The sequence below is a fragment of the Plectropomus leopardus genome, chromosome 14 (genome assembly GCF_008729295.1).
Source record: "Plectropomus leopardus isolate mb chromosome 14, YSFRI_Pleo_2.0, whole genome shotgun sequence".
NCBI lineage: Eukaryota > Metazoa > Chordata > Actinopteri > Perciformes > Serranidae > Plectropomus > Plectropomus leopardus.
Window position 1 is genome coordinate 19304922 of NC_056476.1, and position 23055 is coordinate 19327976.

Genomic DNA, 23055 nt, shown 5'->3' on the forward strand with positions numbered 1-23055 from the left:
TCTCTCTTCAAGATTTTTTCCTGACCAACAAGGAAAGGCATTCGAGGAATGACTTGTGACAAACAGTCAAGAGTGAAGTCCTCAGTCCACAGATTGAGTAGAAACCAAATGCTGAGAGTATGAGTCTCTTTGGGTGGGGTAGCTAGATTGTCCTCAAGGACTCTGTGTCCCGCGCCTCTCCATTTCATCAATAAGGAAAACCAGGAGAACCAGCATTTCATCTCTTTTACCAAAGTTTAAACTAAAACATGCCCCCTTTAGGCAAAAACAAAGCTGGGAGAAGGGGATCCATGAGATGCAGAAGCTGGTCAGAAAAAAAGGAGGTTGCCAAGAAGGGCTCCAAATAAATTAGCCCAAATTTGACGCGGGTGTGAGCTTTGAGACAGAAAGCTGTCCTGACCCGTCCGCTCCCGAGATGGACTCTGTGAGCTCTGAGGGACTCTGCTCTCAACAATCCTCCCCGCTCACATGCATGTCCGGGTGAAGAGAGCACTTCATGTGCATGGCGCTAACTCCTTCAGACCATTGCGGCTCACGCTGCCCAAAGGCAAAGTGGCAGGCAGGGAGGGAGGGGAGGAGGGGAAGAAGAGGAGGAGGAGGTTTGTATTATATGAGTGTGTGAAGAGTGAGCCTTTGAGTGAATTAGTGTGCATGTCGGAAAAGTGCGTGCATGTGTGTGTAACTGTGTGCAAGTGAGCATGAGAAAGAGGTAAAAAGGAGAAATGGGAGTAAGAGAGTGAGAGGGAGCAACTATGTGTGTGTAATATCTGTGTATGCGGAGCAGAGAGCGTGTGTGTATGTGTGTGTGTGTGTGTGTGTGTGTGTGTGTGTGTGTATGTGTGTGTGTGATGGGCATTAGAGTGAATGCCACAGAGTTGCAGTCTGATCATCATGAGGCAAAGATTTAGCCAGCGGAGGAGAAGAGCTTCGACAGCAACTGCAGGGCCAATCTATTCCATTTGATCGTAATCAAACTAATTCGTACGTATGCAGACGTACAGTAGACATGAACAATCCAGAAAGACAGGACGGTCACGCAACAGGCTTTCATGTTTGACCCATGCCTCCAAGTCAATGCTTTTGTCTTAATGCTACTGTAGCTGCACCGCTGGTAGCACTGAAAGTGGTGTGGAGCTTTTAAGGGTCCCATAAAAAGGGTCCAGTGCTGCACTGAGATGGGAACATTGCTACTGGGTTTGGTCAGTCTGGCCTACTTAAAACTGTAATGAGTCTCCTCAGTCTCCAGATACGGTCATATATATTCATAGCTGGTGGTCTAACCTTAACCTCAGTGTCAGTCACAGTTTCATACTCTGAGACGTTAAACTGGAGACCTTTTCAAGGCTTTTTAAGAACCTGTACTTATCCAGGAAGTGGGTTTGTTCAGCACAAGTGCCACATACACTAACACTGATTTTTCTTCCTTCCGTCCTTCCTTCCTTTCTTTGGCAAACCAAATAACATGCATGCATGTGTAGAAGAAACAAGACTAGGTTGAAACCAAGCATATGGCTGGAGCGTGTGTGTTCAATGTGCTAAATTGTGGTTACAGCAATAGAGCTGCAATAATTAACTGATTAGTTGTCAACTATTAAATTGATCGCCAACTAATGTGAAAATTGTTAAATGGTTTAAGTGAATTCTTAGCAAAACAAAAAATTCAAAAGTCTCTGATTCCACCCTCTTAAGTGTAAATATTTTCTGGTTTCTTTACTCCACTATGACAGTAAACTGATGATCTTTGGGTTTTGGTCAAAACAAGATATTTGAGGATGTCATCTTAAACTTTGGGAAACACTTTTTTTTTAAATGTTATAGAGCCAACAACTGACCAATTAATTGAGAAAATACTCAAGTTAATCAATTAGTTGCAGCTGTGTACAGAAATAGTCAGTGGTTGTGTCTATAATGTAAATCCATGGATATTAAGTGTTCATTTGCAATTTTCTTCATTGGGTTCAGTATTACTTCTCCACAAGTTGACGGAAGGTAATAACAAATTACAAGACACGTGTGAAGGTATACTATGCAGGATTGTTGGGTCAGTCTTTGTAAACATACTCGCTAACAAAAGCGCAAGTAAAAGTCAACCTCTCTCCCCCTTTCACACTTGTGCTGTCATATCAATTAAAGGCAAAAATGCCCCCAAAAATATTTTAAAAAAAACCCCTGACCTCACCTGGGCCCTGTGGGAGTACATGCCCATAAATGCCCCGAGCACAGACAAAAAGCAGAAAATAAGAAAATTTAGTCAGAGGACTGAGTCTCTGGTAAGAGGGATCATTTCTGTATGAGTCTACCGGCTGTTATCTTTGGGACTGAGAATATGAATATGACATTAGTATTGATATATTAAATATCTTAAAATCAAAATATCACTTTTATTCTGCTGGCTTTTCTCCTGTTTTTGAAGCACTTGAAAACGAATATAAAAAATAATTGTATTTTAAGTAATCCCCTCTTACACACTTTTACTCACCATCCTTTTTTAATAATTTTGAATATTTTATTTCCCATTTTAAATGATCTGCTTTTATCAGTATTGGTGGCAGTTATGTTTCCAGATATATTATAATAAATGAATATCATGTTCTGCAGATGTCTGTTTGAGCTTTTGTGTTTTATAAAGTGGGAATAAAGTTAACTTTATTGTTAATAAAAAAATAATAAAAAATACTATTTCCTCAAATTTCACTGATGTAAACAGACGCACACTTGCATTGCAGTCGGCATACAAAATGGCATTCAGGCACACATTTGGAGGCACACAGAGTGTAGTTCATAAATGCTGACCCCCATTTACAACTCCGTTCATAAACACCAGCGGACAATTAAAAACTACATTAAAACATAATAGAACACAACAGCTTTCCATATTCCATATGATTAATCGTGGTATTTTTTTGATTGTCTTGTGATTTTTCTGGCTGCACAGAAGTTACCAGTAGAAAAACTGTGGTGCATATTTGTTCTGGAAGCGCAGCTGCCAATGGGGAATCACCAACTCTACTGTCTAATGGTGTAACTTCATCTCTCAGAAGCTTAGTGACAGTGAGTTTTGCGTTTATATGGCTGACCCTCGCTTCGCTGTGGTCCAGCCACTGACATTGTTTCTGCTGTGGTCGCCATTTACTGTAGACCTCTGAGCTCATTATGTCGAGTTTATCTATTATTCTGCTGAGTCACATCAGCTGGTCAAATACAAAGACCCACCTGTAGCACGTGTTGTCAGAGCAGGGATCGTGCACTCGTACGATGATGAAGACATGTTGAAAGTGAGAGCGGATGGCCTTGGGGGTGAAGGGGTGAGCGCCAGGCTCCTGGAACACGATGGTCACTATGTCGTTCCCTATGTGGCGCTTCCTCAGCAGCTATACATCAGAAAACAAAGCAGTCTTAATCAGAGAAGTATGGGACTTGTCATACGAATCATGTGGTACATTCCATTTAATGACATGGCACTTGGAAACAACAAAGGTTCTTTAAAATGAAAGTTGGCTGAGAGTCAAATCTGATAACAGAGCCGAGAATCACATCATGCATTCCTCTAAATGATACACCCTTCCTTTAAGTTTTCTTTCCTCCATCTGTTTCCAAACAAGGAGTTTTCCATTCACGCATACGTAATCAATGGTATACCACAACGCTGGGCTCTCCATCTTTACCTGTTGTTTGTTGTTGGGTGTGTAAGGCAGCAGCGTCGACACATGGAACATGATCTCATAGTCCTTGTAAGTCGTGTAGAGCGAGTGAGTACCGGTGGAATCCGCTGCAGGGAAAATAGTAAGACAGTGTTGAATCCCATTGCACAATTACAGCCATCTATCTCTCTCACATGTGTGTATTATATGTGTGCGCTTAGTGTTTCTGTGCAAGACAGGATGCAATATCACCGCAGTCCAAACAACTAGACAATAGTGAATGGTGGATCGATGTCAGACTGGATAAGATGACTGTCAAAACCGATGTCCAATCAACTGTTTTACTCAAGCGTCAACCTGGAAAAGGAACCCTTTTTCTATTCTTTTGTCACATTATAGTTTCCAGAACAATGGATACTGTCTAAATGTTTTAATAACTTTGATTTAATGTTTCTTTGAAGACACAAAGGCCATAAACCAGAAATTAAAAACACTTACAGCACATTAATGCACTCATTTGTATCACTGAAGGACTACTGTAGTTGACGCACCAGAGAGAAAAGGATACAAGAGAAGAGCGATAAAAAGAAAAGTGAAAGTGTCCAAGGACAAAATAACTGATCCAGGGAAATGAAATATGTGACTGAAATCAAGATAAAGGGGGCAAAGTACAAGGACTAGAAAAATAGTGAAAAGTGAAACCATACAATAGAAGACTGAAAAGACTTTTGAAAGACTAGTCTGACACCCTCAGACATCTAAAGACAATGTGAGTTTTTAGTCAACAAGATTTTGGCAAAGCCTGGGGAACCCGCAGGGTCATTATTTGCTACATGACATCTAGATTCCTTTTGAAACTATTTCCCACCCTGTTTGTGGTGAAAAATATTACACCAAACGCCCTTTACGAAATACAACATTTCAACATTTCCTTACATGCCAGCAACTCAGGAAACATAAGTTTTAATACGCCTTATTTCTACAATACTCTGAAAAGCCAATTCAGCATTAATATAATCCATTAAGTAAACTGTATGAGAAAACAAACTTAACATTTTGGATTTTGTCTCATCAATTAACTAAGATATCAGTATTGTTTTTGTATTCCAGTGACATCACATTACAAAATGACTGTCACAAAACTACAATTTTGATTTTAAAAGGGCCTTTAAAATTTGCTTTATGGTGGATACATGACAGAGCCCATTGGCCCTCTAAACTGGGAGTGCATGCTGTACTCCGGGGGCTGTCCCATTTGTTTATGTCAGAGGAACTGTGGTCACCTTTTTTGTTTGTTGTTCTGTAAATGAACCTTAACAACTGGATTGTGGAGAGTCCAACTAAGCAAGTGATGTGTAGCATGTCCATACTGACTTAAGTTTAAACATTTGATGTTATATTTTGATGTGCGATGCCAAGCCGTAAGAACCAGAATGAGCCAAGCAGCTCATCAGTTTTGCTCAGTCAAAATTAAGTTCATCTGAAATCAGACACAAAAACGACGGTCTCAGACCGTTCCTTGTTTGTACAATGATAAGCCTTTCGTTCATAATTTTAGGAAGACGCAGAGGGAGGAAGGGAGAGTAGCGCTGAGTAGGATCAGAATGTGTTTGACAAATGTTCGCTGCTAGCTTGTCATCATGCCTTTTCAAGCTTCAAAATTATACTGTATTTGTTATCTTAATTTGGTGATAAGAGTTTTATATTCTGAAAGCCAAGACATCCTTTTTTAAAAATCAATCAAAAACCCAGATTTCCCAAAATGTAGTTGTTGACAGAAATCCACATTAGACAAGAAGTAAGCTAAGGAATAAATTGGTTAGGCGCTTTACAACTTGGGTCACTAAGGAATTAAAGCACAAATTCTGTGTGTGTGTGTGTGTGAGAGATCTGGTGGTGTAATTTTACTTTTGGTGTCCAGCTGGGCTCTGTACTTGGTGAAGCCCTTGAGGCGAACCTTCTCCCCTAACAGCTGGAGGAACTCTTCCAGGGCCGGTCCAGCCGTCTCATTGTTGTACATCTCCTCCTCGGTGCTCTGGCCCGCTCGGCAGTACATCACCCCAACCTTCACCTGAAAACTCAGCTGGGGGACAGCAAAGAAGCAGACACAATATTTGTATGACAGCTGATGCCAGGACTGAGTAGGGACTTGCAAAACACAAATTCCCTTTCTGAACAAATTAGGTACATAATGCTATATACTTTCTCCTCCTACCCCTTGTTCATCCAGTTTCATGAGCTGCTCGGTGACTTTGGGAGTGTTGAGGGCCAGTCTGAGGCAGGACAGATCCAGCTCAGGGAGAATGTACTCCAGTACCTCCTTGATGGGCAGACCCCGGGTGGTACCATGCTTAGAAGTGGAAGCCACTGCATCCTCCAGGACAGAGCCTCGCAGAGTGGTCAGCTGAATGGAGGGAGACAGAGATTACAGAGAGGAGTGTGGGTAGAGAAAGTATGCATCTCAGGAATCTAAGCATGCTTTAAACGCTTTCTTAGAGATCGAACAGACTGATAGCAAAACATGCCTGCTCAGACACCAAGAACTAAACAAGTCCCTGCAGTCTGAAAAGTCATACCATTCTCTTACTGTAACTTAAAGAAAGGGAAATAAAAGAAGACAATCATGACTCAAAGCTTTAAAAAAAGGAAACAGAAGTGAGGAAAAAGAGGTGGGAGGGCTTGTCCAAGCATTCTGTGTATACAAAGTCTTCATTGTGCTGAGCTCTGGGAGTGAACTCAATCTCAGCTATCACAAGCAGCTGGAACGGGCCGAGACTTTCTCTCCTACGAGCTTGAGGCGCTGCAGCGCCATGTGTGTTTACAATGGACCTGTATTCTCCACGTCTGAGAGGTAGGATATATGGCGGGGGTCCTTCAGCTTAATCACATACACCTGTCCTACCTCAGTCCACAACAAACAGCTTCAGGCAGGTGGCTTCACCCTCTGTCTGGGAATGTACGCCCATATAATAAATGCCATAACCCAAATTTTTTAAAAGCAAGAATCCCCAAACCAAACAAAGGACTAGAACATTGCAACTAAATATGACTATCTATTTTTACTGAAACACTCTCCGCTTAGTGGTTTGAGGTTGCTGGGCACCGACAGGCCTTGGAGGCTGGGAGATGAGTGCACTTCCTCAAGTTTCTTCACACATTGCTGATATTGGGAGACAGCTGAAAAGCCGCAGGGCTGGTTGCATAATAAGAAACAAGGGCTGGTTTTACCTCGAGCTGGTCTTAGTATATAAGCAGCATTGTAGTATTCGATCTATACACACCTTCTATAGGGGAGGCCAGGGTGGGTTGACACACTTTTCACTTTCTGCCGTACTTCTCTAGCATCATTCATGTTAGCATTTTCTAACCAGCAGCAAATTAAAGGTTAACATCTAAGCTTTAAATAAATAAATACGTTTTAATGTACACAAATGTTTACTAAAATTAGGTGATTTGCAGAGGTGGGACCAAGTCATTGTTTTGCAAGTCACAAGTACGTCTCAAGTCTTTGCACTCAAGTCCAAAGTCAAGACTGACAAGTCCCAAGTCCTAAATTTGTCATAATGCACCAAATATAATGTCAGTTTAACAACAGAGTAATATATTAAATTAACAATGGATTAATGGATTTGCAAGTTTTTTTTTTTAGTTTTTTTAACAACAAATGCAACTGAACTTTATCATTAAAAAAATGTGCTGACAATGCACTTTCATTGCATACAATATTAACCAGTACCACAAGAGAGTGAATTTTGTAGATTTCTGTCCTGTCTTATTGTATTTAACTCATTGTTTATTGAAACACTGTCTATATCTTCCTCTTTCCAAATCAGTAAGACATTTAGTAAGTGATTTTTTAGCCTATGTTGTCGCAAATTTATGTTATATGTCTTAACAAAATAAAAAGATTAATGTTAAAGTTGGCTGATTCAGAAAATGAGTGAAAATGTATTGATTCTTGGTACGCTTTGATACAGTAACACATTTTTTAACCTTTAAATGTTGGGAGGATGGATGAAGTATTTTCAAGTAAAAGGCTCAAGTCCAATGAAAGTCACTGGTGTTAAGGTCCAAATTGAGTTGCAAATCTTTTTTGTTAAGTTATCAAATTTGTGACATGACTCTAACACCAGTCCAAGTTATGTGACTTAAGTCCAAACCTGGTGATTTGGGAGTAAATTCCGAAACAATTTGAACATTTACAAGAAAACATGAAGATTTAATAGAATATCAGCCAATTTTTAAAACCCAACTTTTCTATGATGAACCAAACAATTCATCAGCAGGGATGTCTTATTTGGCCACTTACTAAGCGCATAATAGATATGTTCATAATAGTTTAAATCTACAGTTACAACTAGTAACTTTATAATCGGTTGGCAATTCACCCGCAAAATCAGTGTACCAACCAGCCTGCTCACATTTGACTAAACTTTGTGATGAAAATATGTTAGCCAGCTAACAGTCACTCCTCACAGACATTCAAATCTTATCAAATCTTACATAAAAATGTTGCCGATTCCTTTGTCTATTAACAGTTTTAGAATACATTTAGTCCACGGATCACTTTTTTACTTTCAATAATAGAAAACTGAAATGTTATCCTCACCAAGAATTATAGTGACTTTTAGATGTTTTAACATAGTAGATGGCTGCAGGTCAAGAAAGCTAACGTTTTTATTTTTTGTTTCTGCAACCTTCAAACGAACAGAAAATAGCTGTGTTCCAACACACCCTGGTCTCCTATACACAAAGTGTAGAAGGTGGACTATAAACTGGATCTAAAATCCAAGCAAGCATCCAACAAAATGAATATCTGTCCTCACAGTCAACCCAAATGTGTGAGTGCAAAAATATAATTGGGCTGCATCGCTGAACGCTGTGGACACTCCACAGTAGGAGGGATTGATGTGATGTGGTGCTGAGGTTGAGGTCGGGGTGTAGGAAAGATGGCTGACCTCGCTGGTTCTGAAGATGAGCCGGTAGTTATACTGCTGGCCGTGCTCCTTGTCCTCCTCCAGCTTCTCCCTGCGCAGGCTCACCGCCACCGGACCCAACGCCTCATCGATCCCAAAATAGTTCCAGTGCTCTGAGATGGAGGAAGTTGCAGAGAAACATTAAAAAACATCTGTTGGGCGACTATCAAACATTCTTCCTTTAAACAACACACATTAATGTGCTAATGAGTACATAATAAAAGCAGTTAAATCAATCTTACCCCGAAGGTAGAAGAACTTCCTGTAGTAGTAGGCTCCCAGGTCCACATGCTCCACAATGTATTGTTTGCCCTTTTCGCTGAGTGTGCTGGGGCCTTCCTTCGGTCCCTCGAGCACTGCTACCCCAGCGTTAGTGCAGTGCGTGCTCACAGATGTTTCGTACAAGTTTCCGTCCCCACTAAGGGACCCTGAGCCACTGTTAGTTGCTCCATGATACCCTGTTCCTAATCTGCGCCTACCAATGCTGTCAGCACCGATCTCGTTGCGGAAGCAGGGGCAACTCAGCAGCATTTCATTGCTCTGCTCGTCCCCCGCCTCAGGACCAGGACTGTCCCGGGAATTGAGTTCCTCCTGGCTACCACTCGGGGAGCTGTAAGGCAGGCTGTGTGTGGACGAGAGGGTGGAAGAAGCTGAGGCTACAGCAGCGGCAGATGCCCCCGTGGTGGTGTTTTTCCTCTTTCCTGCAATCTGCCGCAACTGAGTAATTTCGTTGAGGTCAAACAGCATGCTTTGAACATCATAGTGGGCGAAGCTTTTCTGACACACCCAGGGCTTAAAAGGGGGGGCGACGTCCTCTGTCCGGCTGTCCTCTGCGTCTGACCCCGCTCTGGGGGAGTCCGACTCACCCCGCACGTTGCGAAGTTTACGGAAAATAGACTCACCCCCTGTTTCAGATTTAGTCCGTCTCTTTGGGGGCTTGTCTCTGACTTTAGGAGGCTGGCTCTCCACCACATCTGCCTGAAGATCAGTGCTGGCCTGCTTGGACCCAACATTCAGCATGTCCTCCAGTTTCTCTGGAGCGGGGCTACGCTGGTCAACTTTGTCCCCTTGATAGCCCCTGAGCATTTCAAAGAAGCTCTCCCCAGCTGCTCCATGCTGATCTATCGAGGAGGTGCTACCGTATTCGCGATGAAGCGGGGACCATTTGGCTCCTGATGCTGGACCCCAGTCTTCTCCGCTGTCTCCACTGCCGTCCATCTCACTTATAGTCATGTCACTGTTACTGCGCTGACGGATGCGTCTCTGTCGTGGATTTCTGTGTGCAGGGCCTCGGTAGTCTCCCGGGGCCAGGTAGCGGGTGTCGGGGCTGTAGTTGTTGGCCTGGGCCTGGGTTCGATTCTTAAGAGTATTGTGAATGTTTCGCAGCATCGACGAGTCCTGAGGGCTCATTATAGAGCCTAACTTAATGTGACTTTTTACAGCAGAGGGCACACCGGAGTTCTCAGGTTCTGCAGCTGATTGCCACATGACCCCTGTAAAGTCTTTCCTTGGGGGCCAGTCAGCCACCCGAGCCCGTACACCCATTTTAGGCACTCCTGTGCTCACAGTGGCATGAACGTTGTCTGTGCGGGTTGGTACAGCCCCTCCATTGACCATACGGAGGTGGCGGGTGTAAAACTCATCAGTGGCGGGGATGGAACCCCCAACGGTGCGCTCCATTGGAGGGCGCTTCAGGCTGGTCATGACACCAGTGCAAAAGGCTAAAGGCACTTAGCAGGGAGACATGGCTGCCTCTGGGGTGGGATGCTGCTCCCTGACTTCATGAGCAGGTTGATTGTCTGGATCAACAAGTGAAGGGGCAGAAAACAGGATGGAAAGAGCCCACCTTCTCAGCATTCAAGCCTGCATACTGCTTCCTCAACTGTGACGGTGCCGCCGCTGCATTTGTCTCACTCCAAACTATCCTGAAAAGAAAAAGAAAATCACTCAGTGCAAACAGTAAAAGTCTGGAGTGAAGATAATCACAAACACATCTGTTTCCTGACACACACCACTTTCCCTAATATATATAACACTGGAAACTAAGCTGGGCAGCAGGTCTTAAATTAATAAGTTGTTGAAATTAGATCCTCAGTATTGAAAAACCAGATGACTTTACACTTGATTGGCTGTGATCAGTGCCCTGTTACACTCTCCTGGACATGGGGGAAAGAACAGTGAATTACAGTCCTACATCTAGAGTTACCCCTTTAAAACCTGGATCCACATCACTTTTCAGACACCTGTCACAAGTATTTAAACCTTTGAACTCTAGATAATTGGGGTGATTTCTTTCAAAAACATGGAAAAAAGGCAATGAGCAACTTGGTACAAAATGCTCCCATTTGCAAGAAAGAAAGAAATAAAGAATTATTATAATTTGTAAGCACTTTTTTTCCATGTCGTTTTGTTTGTTTGTTTTTACTTTCTTTGTCATTTTGTTTTTAACTAATTTTTCAGTTTTTTTTTTGCAGACTTTCCTGTGAAAATGAGTGAGGACATCTTCATAAAAATGTAAATATTTCCTCTGTGTAGAAAGTGAGACAAATGGTTTCACTTTTCAAACCAATTTCAGAGTAAACATCAAGCTGGAACATGAATGCTCATCCAAATTTAAATGAGTTAAAAATGTGTTTTTGTTTTTCTTTAAAGTCTGAGTAAAATGATGACATCAGCCTACTCTGTTAATTTATCCAAAGATAACGGTTGATAAAGTTGACTTTCTGTACCTGGTAATAAAATAGACCTGTCCACGACTCATGTCATAACCAGGATTACATATAAGTGATAGAAAAATCATCTCATCCCTCAGTCACTGACTCCTGGCTTGTCTGACGTCCCTGTGCGTGCCCCTTTAGTAACCAACATCACTGAATTGTAATGCAGCCTTGCAGTTTTTTCTTTTCTTTCCAATATCCCAAGCTGCACATCAAAAAGCAAAAAGGGGCCCTTTGAAAGTCATCTGAGAAGTGGGTGATGATCCTCTGCCTGACAAATCGGGCCAATTTGGCAGTGAGACACTGGGAGAGATTAAGGCTCCGCTCTCAGTCAGCCCTGCCTGGCTGAGGCTGTGATCACATTAGCCACTAGCAATCAGAGCACACTGTGACGGGCCTACGGCACCGCCACCTTCACACTGTATCCCAACATCCCAGCCAACTTTATGATTTCACGACACAGACTTATCAGAAAGAAGGCATTGACCTTTACTTTAATCCTGTGTTTCTTAAATGAGATTCTTCTGAAAAGATAAACTACGCAGGATTTTCCTAAAAAACAGTGCAAAGTGTCAAACAGAAGTAATCCCTCTCATCACTAATGACCCACTTTGCAGTGTATTTTCTGCAGAAACTCTGCCTTCTGCTTTTATTTTCTTATTTACTTCATATTTTCTGTGTTCAGAATGTTTATAGGCATGTACCCCCAAACAGTCAGGGCTTTATAAAAAGGTAGCAACCAAGTGCCAGACAGTAAGCAGCAGGCATCCAAGAGACACAGCACAGGAAAAAAAAAAAACGTAAATATATCAAGACAAAATGCCAAGCGAGCAAATCTGGGGTTGGCTTTTAATTTCACATTCCCTGGCAAGCCTGTTTATAAACAGTAACTGACAATCCTGCATAGAATACCTTTATTTTTTAAAAAATAAAATTAAAAAGGAAATTAAAAGGAAAGGAAATTAAAAATCCGACATTTGAAATTTAGCATTTAAGTGTTAGGTAAATCAGACACCGATGCCCATCTTGATATAGGCTTTTTTTTTTTTTTTTTAAATAGCAATTTGTTTTTTTTTTTAATGCTGGTCAGGTGATAGAGCTGCAGCTTAAAATTATTTTTATTATTGATAACTCTCTGTTATTTTCTTGATTAATTAATTTGTCAATAAAATGGTAGAAAATAGTGACACATGCCCTGTGTAATATCCCTGAGTTGACATCTTTAACAGTTTAAAATCTAAATCAATTAGTTTATTTTTTTTTAAAAATTGAGAGAACCACTGCTTTAAACTATAAAAGTAACCAAAGAGATAGATGATGTGAATGATAAACAAGAGTACATAAAAGTATGCTACCAACAACATTACCAGTGTCACAGTAAACTGAGAAAGGGGTCAAATGTTCCCTCGACGATGCAGCGTGTTTGATAAAATAAATTCAATTCATTTACAAGTCAGGAAAAGTGCAAGTGTAAAATTGCAAGGCCGAGGAGATGACTCAGTTTTCAGAGCGCCTGAGGCAAAGCATCTCCAGTCAGCCTTTCCTCAAAACATAGAGGAGTGTTTCCTGACAACAAACCTCTAAACCTGTGCATATACTGCAGCAGAGACGCCTTCTGTTAGGCCAATATCAAGCAAAAGCAAGCAGCATCAAAGACTAACACAGGCATAAGTTCTGTTCAAGTCCAACATACTCATTTACTCATTTAAACTTTTTAAACCGCAAACATATGGCAGAAATGAACAGGGTCCACAAGCAGTCGGATTATAATAACAGGGTTTCTAACACATTGTTTAATTGTTTGATTGCCGCCACGTATTGATATTCTATTTTTGGAGCTGGACCGCTCATTAGGAGTGCTATTTGAATATATATATATATATATAATGTTCGATTATATGTTGTACCACCCTCCTGAAGCACAAAGTGTACTCTGGGCACAGATGGAGCAGCAGATCACCAGGCACACTGAAAGTAAAATGTAACTGTTCATTGCTAGGTCTAAAAGTTTACTTTCACTCGCCTCTACATCTGTCAATCTGATCTGATAAGCTTAACCGGATTGACAGATCACCCCCACAATTAGGGATGGGTATCCTGGCATTAAAAGAGCCCCGTGGCTGAATTATTTAGGACCATAGCGTTGTTAAGGTTTGAAGTTAATGATTGTTTTGTGGTATTGGAGAAAATATATTTCTTGTTTCTAGTATTTTATCTTACCAGTTCCATCTCTAATTTGCAGTGAAATGAAGAGATTCGTCTATGATGCATCAGATCTTAATGATACCCATCCCTACACATGACTCAAACTCCTCCAACTGCTGCTGAGTAAAAATTGATGAAGAGTTCTGCCTGCTCTGCATTCACAAAAACAAAAAAGACTCACAAAAACATCCAAATTTAGAGGGGACACAGAGTGACACAAATATTCACAATGCCACCATCGTATACCGCCACCCATGGATTCTATTTCTGTGGGAAGCACTGAATTATCCAATCGCAGCAAATATCTTTGCATAAGACCATAAAAGAAAATGGACAGGGCAATTTTCAGATTCAAATCCAGCCTGTAACAGCTTTATGGATACATGAGATAAAATCTTCAGCCAGATGAAATTCAAATAAAAAGAAAGATATCACCACTGTGATCTTTAATGTGTCACATAAGAAAGGTTCCCAACGACACGCTCCTCTAATGAATGGGCACCAGTTCTTTGGGGCACAGGAGTAGAGTGTCTAAAACAGATTTGAAAAAAAACCTAATTAATGATTTAAAAAAAAAAAAAAAAAACCCTTTCATGTCCTACTAACACTCTAATTTCTCCGACATGAGTGAGAGTGAAAGTTGTCGGGGGAATGCACGCTAAACTGCAGGTCCTGTCCCATGCTGCCAAATGTCCACAGGGACAGACAGAAGAAGAGAAGCTACACACACAAAATGCACACACACACACACACACACACACACGCCCCAGAATACAGGCCACTAATCTCTTCGCTGACGGACGCACAGGCAGACGAATGGCTTCATGGTCTTGTCAGATTAAAAGGGAGCAGCGTGCCATAGAGACTGAAGGAGTGCGTGCTGTGAGTTTGTGAAAGACAGTCAGAGACCCCACAACATAACCTAGTCTCCATCCAACCCATCCTGCCTCCTCTATCCTCCTCCTGCAGAATTAAAGAGATGATTTTTTTTCACAACTCTGCAGGACATGTCCAAACAGCTTGAGCTTGTTGACTAAATGAGGTTAACTTCCTGTAATTAGGGCTCTGACCTCCCAGCTGTTCTGCCAGGCTCGTTGAGAGATGAGAAAAGCGGTATGGTGATACAGATGCAGATGACGGGCTGCTGATGTCACGGCACACCTCCGAACTGCTACAATTTGTAGTTCCGGTTGTAGAGGCGAGTCTAGACACAGCGGAGAGAGCAACATGCCTCTATAAAGACCGCAGGTGACTCAGATTGTATCCACACACACATTTTGACATGGAAATAAAGGTGGGTGACAGACAGCAGTCAGTCAGCAGGACTGTGCTGTGATGAATCATGAGTCATCAGTTACACACAACAGGGGGTGCTACGCTGTAAACAGACAAGGTGATTTTACTTAAAAAATTTAGGAAACTCCCTTGAAAAAACAGAAGTAAATGTAACTATTAACCTTAATTTATGTGTACCTAATATCTAACTGTTTAGTTTACTTAAATTTTAGTTATATTTAATTAATTTTTTGAAATTGACGCAATTTAAAAATGACAAGTCAAATTAAATAAATCTAAGTTTTAGCAGCTTCAGTAAACTAAGTACACTGTGCTATATATCTGTATTCTGTCAGATGCAAACTAGTCATCATACTTGCATTTTCTTAAACATGTTAAGAAAACAAAACTCACAGATCTCCTAACTTCACCATTGCTAAAAACCCTCTTTGTCATGATCAAGTTAAGTCAGACTAACCTGCTTTACTGAAGTTACTAACACTTTAATAGTACAATTTCACTTGTCAGTTTTAAGTTGAAAAGTCTCACAAAATAATGTAAGTACATTTAACCCTTAGATATAAAGCAAACATGAATGACGATTTAAATATATATTAACTTTCCTTTTTACAAGGCAATTGGTTTCCAAGATTTTTTAAAGTAAGACCAACTTGTCTGATTTTTCAGTGCAGACACTTTCAAAGCCATGTTTTCCTGGAGGGGGATCCCTGGTGTCCCAGAGAGAAAGGACAGCACTCTGGAGTTGAAAGACTCTTCGTCCCAGGTCTCCAAACATAGAGGGAATGAAGTTTCCCAGTGGATTGGGCAAGTGTTTCCAAAGCAGGGACAAAGGAGCCGAAGGATTGCCCTACAAGCTTGTAATTACTGCGTGCTTGAATGGGGCTAAGGAGCTGTTTGGCTGACACCATTGGCTTCCAAACAGGCACCCTACCATTTAGCCCATTGGCTCGCCCTGTCCCCTAATCTTCCCCTGCTCTAAGGGCTGACTGGGCTGTTGGGCAGCAGGCACAAAGGTCCCTCTGTATTGGGCAAAACTGGGGCCCCATTCCAACATAGTGAAGTCTTTGAAAATGGCCTGGCACTGGAACCCTAACTGTGGCTATGTATATGAGGCCTGCCAGGAAAACCAAAGGAATTATATATGCAAGGGCAACTGGAGAAATGAGAGATGTAGCAAACACTGACCCAGAATTTGGAAACAAGGTAACAATCAAAGAACTACAAATAATACTTTTGTGATGAGCACAGGAAGGAGGACGGTCTTACCTGGACAGAAAGATAGCAAGAAGACAGGATTGGTCGAAACGTTAAAATATTCCAACTAGCCAAACAATCAGCAATTGCAGATACATTTGTGCGTGTGTGTATGTGTGTGTGTGTGTGTGTGCGCGCGTGTGTGTCTGTGCACCCTGGCCTACCAAAAGCTGTCATACAGTTAGAAAAACAGCCTCTGATTGGTTGACATGTCAGGAACACAGCCTCTGAGGTCATCAGACTCAACCCAAGTCAGTATGGACAGCTAGTGGATGGCTATCAACAAAATAATTGTTTTCAACATTAAAAAAAATGGATAAATAATCAAGAAAAACATTCAGTGGTGGATTATCATCGTGGATTAATCTGAGATAGACTCACACATGCAGCTCAGCTGAAGAAGCTAAAATTCAGCGAAACAGTAGGCAATATATTTTAAGACCACGTTACATTAGACATCACATTTATTTGCACTTGCCCGAACACCGAGTTTACTTGCCGCGGGCAAGCATTACTGTCGAGCCCTGATTCCCCACTGTGTCTCTCTGCTGCCTGTTGAGCAGAGGTTGTCACTGGGTCTTCAGACGCAGCAAATTAAATTAGCTAAATAAAATGGCAATAATCAACCAAGGAAAAAGAAAACAGCAATGCACTCAGCCAATCGCAGTATGTTCAACCAACTGCCCACAACTAGAGGACAAAAAGCAGAAAATTTCCTGTGTTGTGTTAGAGCATGACTCACTGCCGCAACACATATGAGCTGACAGATGACTGAGATTTGGGGAAGTAACATGGGAAAAACCTGACGAAAGCTACAGAACGGAGCCAGACTGCAGTTAAACTCTTCCACAGTGAGCAAGCTTTACCGCAAGGTTGTGCACCAGTGAGACAGAGAACTGAGGCTTCAGAAGAGAAAACCTGCAGTAATAATAAATCCACTGACTCCAACACACCATCATTTCCTGTCAAGTAAGGAAGTTTTAAGGAGCGAGGGGGTAAACTGAGGTCTCCACACATCCACTGAGGTGTCGCTCAACCACGGCCGCCCACAGGCACATCAGATGCACAGGAAATAAGAAAACATCTCCACCTCTCCCTTGTCTTCCATCTGCTCTCTTTTTAAAACTCTTTTTCTATCTGCCCTCCCTCCTCCTGTATGTGCATCTGGCTGAGAACCAGGCACAAACCTGCCCGCCTGCTCGAGCAAACCTGAGAACCTGACACCTCCAGAGAAAAACAGGCAGGCCCGCTGGCAAACAAACGGTACTAGCATCATCCGACCGCGAGCCGATGTCCTGGAATTTCACCAATTTCAGTGGAGGAAATGATGAGCGTCTGCGGAGGGGAGGTGAGGGGGGAGTAGGGCATGTTCGGGCAACTTCTTAGAGAGAAGTGCAACACTGACTGTCACAGTGATAGTCTGTAATAAAACACTAAAGTCTGCCATCACTTTAAAACCACGGTCCTCCATCTTTGCAGCCAAGTTGTACTGCAAGCTTTGATCAACGAGACACCAGCTCCGGATGAAGTGCAATGCCACAATAAAATGAGAACTGAACCGACGAATTGTTCAACCGACCGCACATGCAATGCAAACACCGCGTGTCGTTGGAGCACTTCAAAAACCGGTGGCAGCGGATCGACATTCATCATCGCCATTGTACTGTGATGTGCTGCCGCTCTGCCCCGTCTCTGGGCCCCTCGCTATCACTGCAGCACAGTTCAGTGAGTAATGGGCATAGCTAACCACTGGCAAAGTGAATTTCACTCACAGCCTTGCACAAGGAGACAGCTCTGGAGGAGGGCCAGGATATATTCATTGCCATTATCTCCAGCAGGGTGTCCTCGATCCTTCCTCTCTTCTTATCCAGAAAGTACTCCACCAGGGTTTCACATTCAACGTGGGAGAGACGGCAGGATAAATAGACACTTGAAACACTTGACATAGTTTATAGTTAGAAATGGTAAACCCAGTCCCATTTCCAATGTCATTATCTGGGTGGGCCAGGGGTTTGTCAATGAAAGCCTTTGTCCAATTCCAAGAGGGCCATTTACGTCTAAAAAAAAAAAAAAAAAAGAAAGCTAATTGCACTGCTAACAGCTTAGGTGGTCTGCTTGTCCAGACTAAAGAAGGATCACTACTTCTTATACTTTAATCTATAAGCCGCCCCGTCAAAACAAAAGATGAATCCACACTCTTAAACAGCCTTGTATTCAATGATTTAAAGTATGTAAAGCTATCACCAACAGAAACTTTACAACTTCATGGTCCATATATACATTAATCTACACAGGTCAAGCTAGAGTTGGTTCAGTGCCTCATATCTGACGTGGTTTTATAGATGACTTGTCTTTATAGAGGAGGTTCAGATTTAAGCCTTTAAAAAGCTGTACATTATAAAGAGCAATGGAGAGGAAGCAGTGTGCTGCTGCCTGAAGAGGAATGTAAAAAATTCTAATGAGGTTGCTGCCTGGCTGCTGCAGCAGTTTGGAGCTGAGGTTTAAAAAAAAAAAAAAAAAAGTGGATGTCTGCTCAAGGCTGCACTTTCCCTCGTTCTGCCCTCTCTGCCCGCTTCATATACGAGGACTCCATTAGGCAGACAGTGAGCTCCTGATGCACACGGACAGGTACATGCAGGGATAATGGCTCACATGCATGACAAAGCAAAACCCTGAAAATTAAACACCAATTTCTGCAGAATCTACAAAAACACAAATGAGTTAATTTGGCTCATAAAAATAAACTCTTGGGACAATAGCTATTTCTGAATAAGACAATCCAAACTGCTCGTTGTTTCTACAAACATCAAAGGCAGCGCTTTTTTATCCCCTGCCAGCTTGTAGAGATGCTGTTTCTGCAATACCTGTCTCAAACTAAGATTGCCTTTTCTTGAAAATCAGGTTTTTATTGCAGGTTATGGTCTCTGTGTAGAGTCCAACCAGGGCTACCCAGAATATGTCTCCCTAAACTCTCTTTATATACTGAACAATGAAATGTACAGCTCATGCAAAAAAAAACATAGCAGCCATGTTGAAACTTGCAGCTGTGTTTCTGGCTTGGTTACAAAATGTACCTTGCAAGTAGTGTTCGTAAATGGGAAGCCAGTGAGGGATTATATTTTTGTTGCCTAACAGTAGATCCCGGCTGTGATTTGTAGTCCTCTCAACCATAAATGTTGTTCATCTCAATATTTTTTCCAAAGTTGTGAATATAGAAATTATATCCTAAAAGTTGCATCCCATCTTTTCACTGCCATACCTTATCTCTATTGTAAAGTTTGCTGTAACCATGTTTAGGGCTGCACAATATTAAATATTAATCACAATCACAGTTAGGCTTCTCACTATCAAATGAACATGATCAACTGCGTTATTGACATTTAAAGTACGCACTAGATTCATACAAAACACTGCTGCATATTGAGAACCTCCTAAACTGACAGCCAGCCTCCACGTTTGAAGAGCTGTCATTCCACTCTGTGCGTACCCTGCAGCAGCAGCCTGACAGAAACTTTCTTAAATGTTCTAGTCAGACAGGCAAAACAAAAATAATTTGAGAGAACAAATCATATGCAACAAATGCAGGAGACTTTGTCTTTGCTGCAAAGAAACTCAACTTACTTGTTAAACCACCTGAAAAAACCCACCACAATCTCCAGTACAATGACTGCATGGATGCTGAATAATGACGCTAATATTATCTCACTGAATTTCCGTCCTCGTCCAGCATCAACTGAGACATCCATGACAGCGACACTGTACAACACTTCATGGTAATGTGACCGCTGTAAAAAAAAAACAAAAAATAAAATGCAGCATGGATCCATCCAGCTATTGAAGGCAGAAAGAGTCAACTAAATGCAATCACATTCAATTTGGCCAAAGATATGACTCCAATAAAAACTTTTTTTTTCACTTGGCCTCATTCTGTAGTAGCATGTTTATTTTTAGTTTGCCTGCATTTTGGGTACAGTTTTATGTGTATTTTTGCTTCTTGGAGATGCACTGAATTTGGGTGAAGAAGTACCTCATTTTAAGTCTTACTTTGATGCAAAAGTATGTACTTCAGCAGAAATGAAGCACAACATGGAAGTGAAAGAGCAACAAAAATATTTTGTCTCTTAAAATCAAAGAATAAATCGGGATAAATTATTGTGATCTCAGTATTGATCAAAATTATTGTCATTAGGCCATAACTGTGTAGACCTATCCATGGTTAATGAACTGAAAGTTTACAGGTATGACATTTCAATCAGTTCTGGTACAATTCAGGTTAGTAGTAAAATAGTGAAGTCTCAGTGTGTAGTAGTAGTGCTAGTAGAGGTGTCTGTGTTGAAACATATTGAAACGTAGTTGCAGACACACGTCTTGTGTAATCGCTTGTGATCAGGGATTTACTTGTTGCAGCAGTCTGGCAGAAATAGGTCAAACACCTGTTGATTATTAGCAGGTTCACTGGTCAGCAACAGATGAGGGTTTTGTGTGTGCAAGTGGCGCTAGACTGATCAAGTACCATTAAGATGACTGGAGTAAACCTAGCCACAAGTGTTGGCCTTGTGCCAAAAGCTGATGAGTAAGGCCCAAAGTTCGACACGTCAACTGCCACTCCGACAAGACTCTCGCATGCAGGTGCTTGAAATGCACACTCACATTGTAGTCATTGACATTCGGGGCTATTGCTACCGTGCATAACCATTTGAAATGTGTAAAGCCCCCTTAAATTACCTTTAATTTGATGTTTCATTTGGAGACTAAAAAAAACTGAAGCAACAAATTCTGACTGCAGCCCAGGAACTCATAGTAAGTGGAAAGAAGCTCTGTAGATTAAATACAAATAAATATATATATATTTTGAGCTTTTGTTTATGTATTTTTTTGGTGATTGGAATTTGACGTGCTACTTTGTTACTAAAGAATCAGTTTCAACACGAGGGAAATCAGCCCGCTCAGGGTTCACTGAAAAGGCAAACACACAGTGATATCAGATAGCATAACCAACACAGGAGCTTCAAAAACATCTTGAGTCATTTAATAAGACAATTCCACCTCAATCCTGCAGCTCAGCACACAAAACGTACTGGCAACCGTTCCCACACAGGCACGCTGCCAGACAGCGCACCAGCTCCTCCAGGTGAAAAGGATCTGTGATTAATATGGGAATGCTTCTGTGTGACTTCTGAGAGAAAAAGCTTTCACTTTCCATACTAACCTAAGCTCTTGGAAAGTCTCCTTCCTCTAGTATACTGACAGCTCCCATGAGAGGCTGTGAGGCAGACCTGCATCTGATTTTAACAACCAGTTTTATTGCTATTATACTGGAATAAATCCACTTGTTAAATTGTAGTGTGCAGCCATTATTTGTGTACTTTGCATTGCTGAGGTGAGCAACAAGGCCATTTGGATTAAACCCCAATGCAATGGGACCATTTCCCAGCAGCCTGTCTTCTTATCCACGGGACTGTGGACTGAGACAGGAGTTAGATAGTTTTATTTTTATGAGGTGGGGCTGTGTGGGGTACTTCTCCATAGACAGTGTGTTACACACAGCAGACGTCAGTCAGTGCGCCCCCAGGTTGGAGAAGTAGGCTTGAGTCTGACACCAAAGCTAAGCAATGAGCTGTAAAAATGTATTTTAGCCACCTAAAAAAAGTCCTACTTAAAAAATAAATATCGGTTTAAGTGTACACAAAATTGAGAACATTTTAACCGCTTTACTTTCCGTCAGACAGCCCATTCCCACAGGGAAAACGGTTGATGACAGTTCAGTATTTATGCTTTTGTCAAAGCCACCAGACTCCACTGACAAACAGTCATTTTAGCTCGCTGAACACGGGGGCTGCTGGTCCACCGCTGCTTAAATCAGTTAGTTTGTGTAAAGTTACACAAACACAAATTGATCAAGGCAGCAGGAAGACCAGCAGTTTCTATTTTTAGCGAGGTAAAATCAGTATTTCTCAATGACATCTGGCTCTGAAAAGAGCGATTTAATTGCCTCATTTTCCGACTGGAAATCACTGTCTGACGGAAAGATAAAGCAGTGAAAATATACATAAAGTAAACATACCTTCAGACTAATAGTTACATTTTCTTACCTTTTTCAAGGACATCGGTTTCCTGGATTGTATTAAGTAAAATCAAGCTGTCAAATTAACAGTGCATGTCGGCCTCCAGTCTGCCCCTCCAGACTGGGGGCTTGCCTACTGACAACTACTGTATGTGGGTGTCAATGGATAAATACCCGATACAACCCCACTCCAAAAAGCGTGAACTATCCCTTTAAGAGGCACTGTGTTTTTTTCCTATTCTCCTAACAAAAGGTAAAGATGCCCATCTGAAAAGTAGTGAACTTATGTGTTACAAAACAAATAGTCCCAGCTCAGCAAGGGGCTGGCACACGCCTCTGTCTGAGCCTCAAGTGTGTGTGTTGGGATGAAGCAGTTTCCATCAGTTGAGGATTAAAATAGAAGGGATGCGAGAGTAGCAGCAGTATAATTAACAGTGTTGATGCGAGGAGGAGGGCTGAGTGAATAGTTTGTGTGCTTGCCGTCTATAATTCCGCCTCTCCACGTGCCAGAAGACGGGGGATGGGGCTCAGCCGGGGGGGCCCGCCAAACACTTCCCAAGCCTGCTATTACTTCATTCTCTGATCACAGGCACTCACGAGCAAACCAAATCAAGAGTAAAGCCCGCAGTGCTGCTCACACATCTTATAAATCTAGCATGTTGAGATTCATTTTAAATGCTACATTGGATCGATGTCACATCAACGCGAGTGGCAGCAGAGTTGCGAAGCTGTAGGGACGTTGGAACAGGGATAAACAAGACTGGGTCAATGAAAATGTCATGTAGGTCTTGGTCTTTTGATTGTGCAAATGCTGCAGGAGATGAGGTATTTCGGCGTGACGCGTGCACCGCTGGCTGCTTGAGGCTGGGGGCATCCAGTGGTCACACACACTGCATGCCAGA

At 41.8% G+C, this 23055-nt stretch overlaps 1 protein-coding gene across 2 annotated transcripts in view; it reads right to left on the minus strand.

Moving 5' to 3' along the window:
* Window positions 1-23055, minus strand: part of LOC121953307 (signal-induced proliferation-associated 1-like protein 1) — a 52157-nt gene that overhangs the window by 16910 nt on the left and 12192 nt on the right. For both annotated transcript variants that reach the window (XM_042500313.1, XM_042500314.1), the window contains exons 2-7: window positions 8860-10542; window positions 8600-8730; window positions 5857-6045; window positions 5550-5724; window positions 3666-3769; window positions 3214-3371 (exon numbers count right to left, since the gene is read on the minus strand). In XM_042500313.1, the coding sequence (XP_042356247.1) occupies window positions 3214-3371; window positions 3666-3769; window positions 5550-5724; window positions 5857-6045; window positions 8600-8730; window positions 8860-10321 (2219 nt within the window). In that variant the 5' untranslated portion in view covers window positions 10322-10542. The remainder of the gene's footprint in view (window positions 1-3213; window positions 3372-3665; window positions 3770-5549; window positions 5725-5856; window positions 6046-8599; window positions 8731-8859; window positions 10543-23055) is intronic.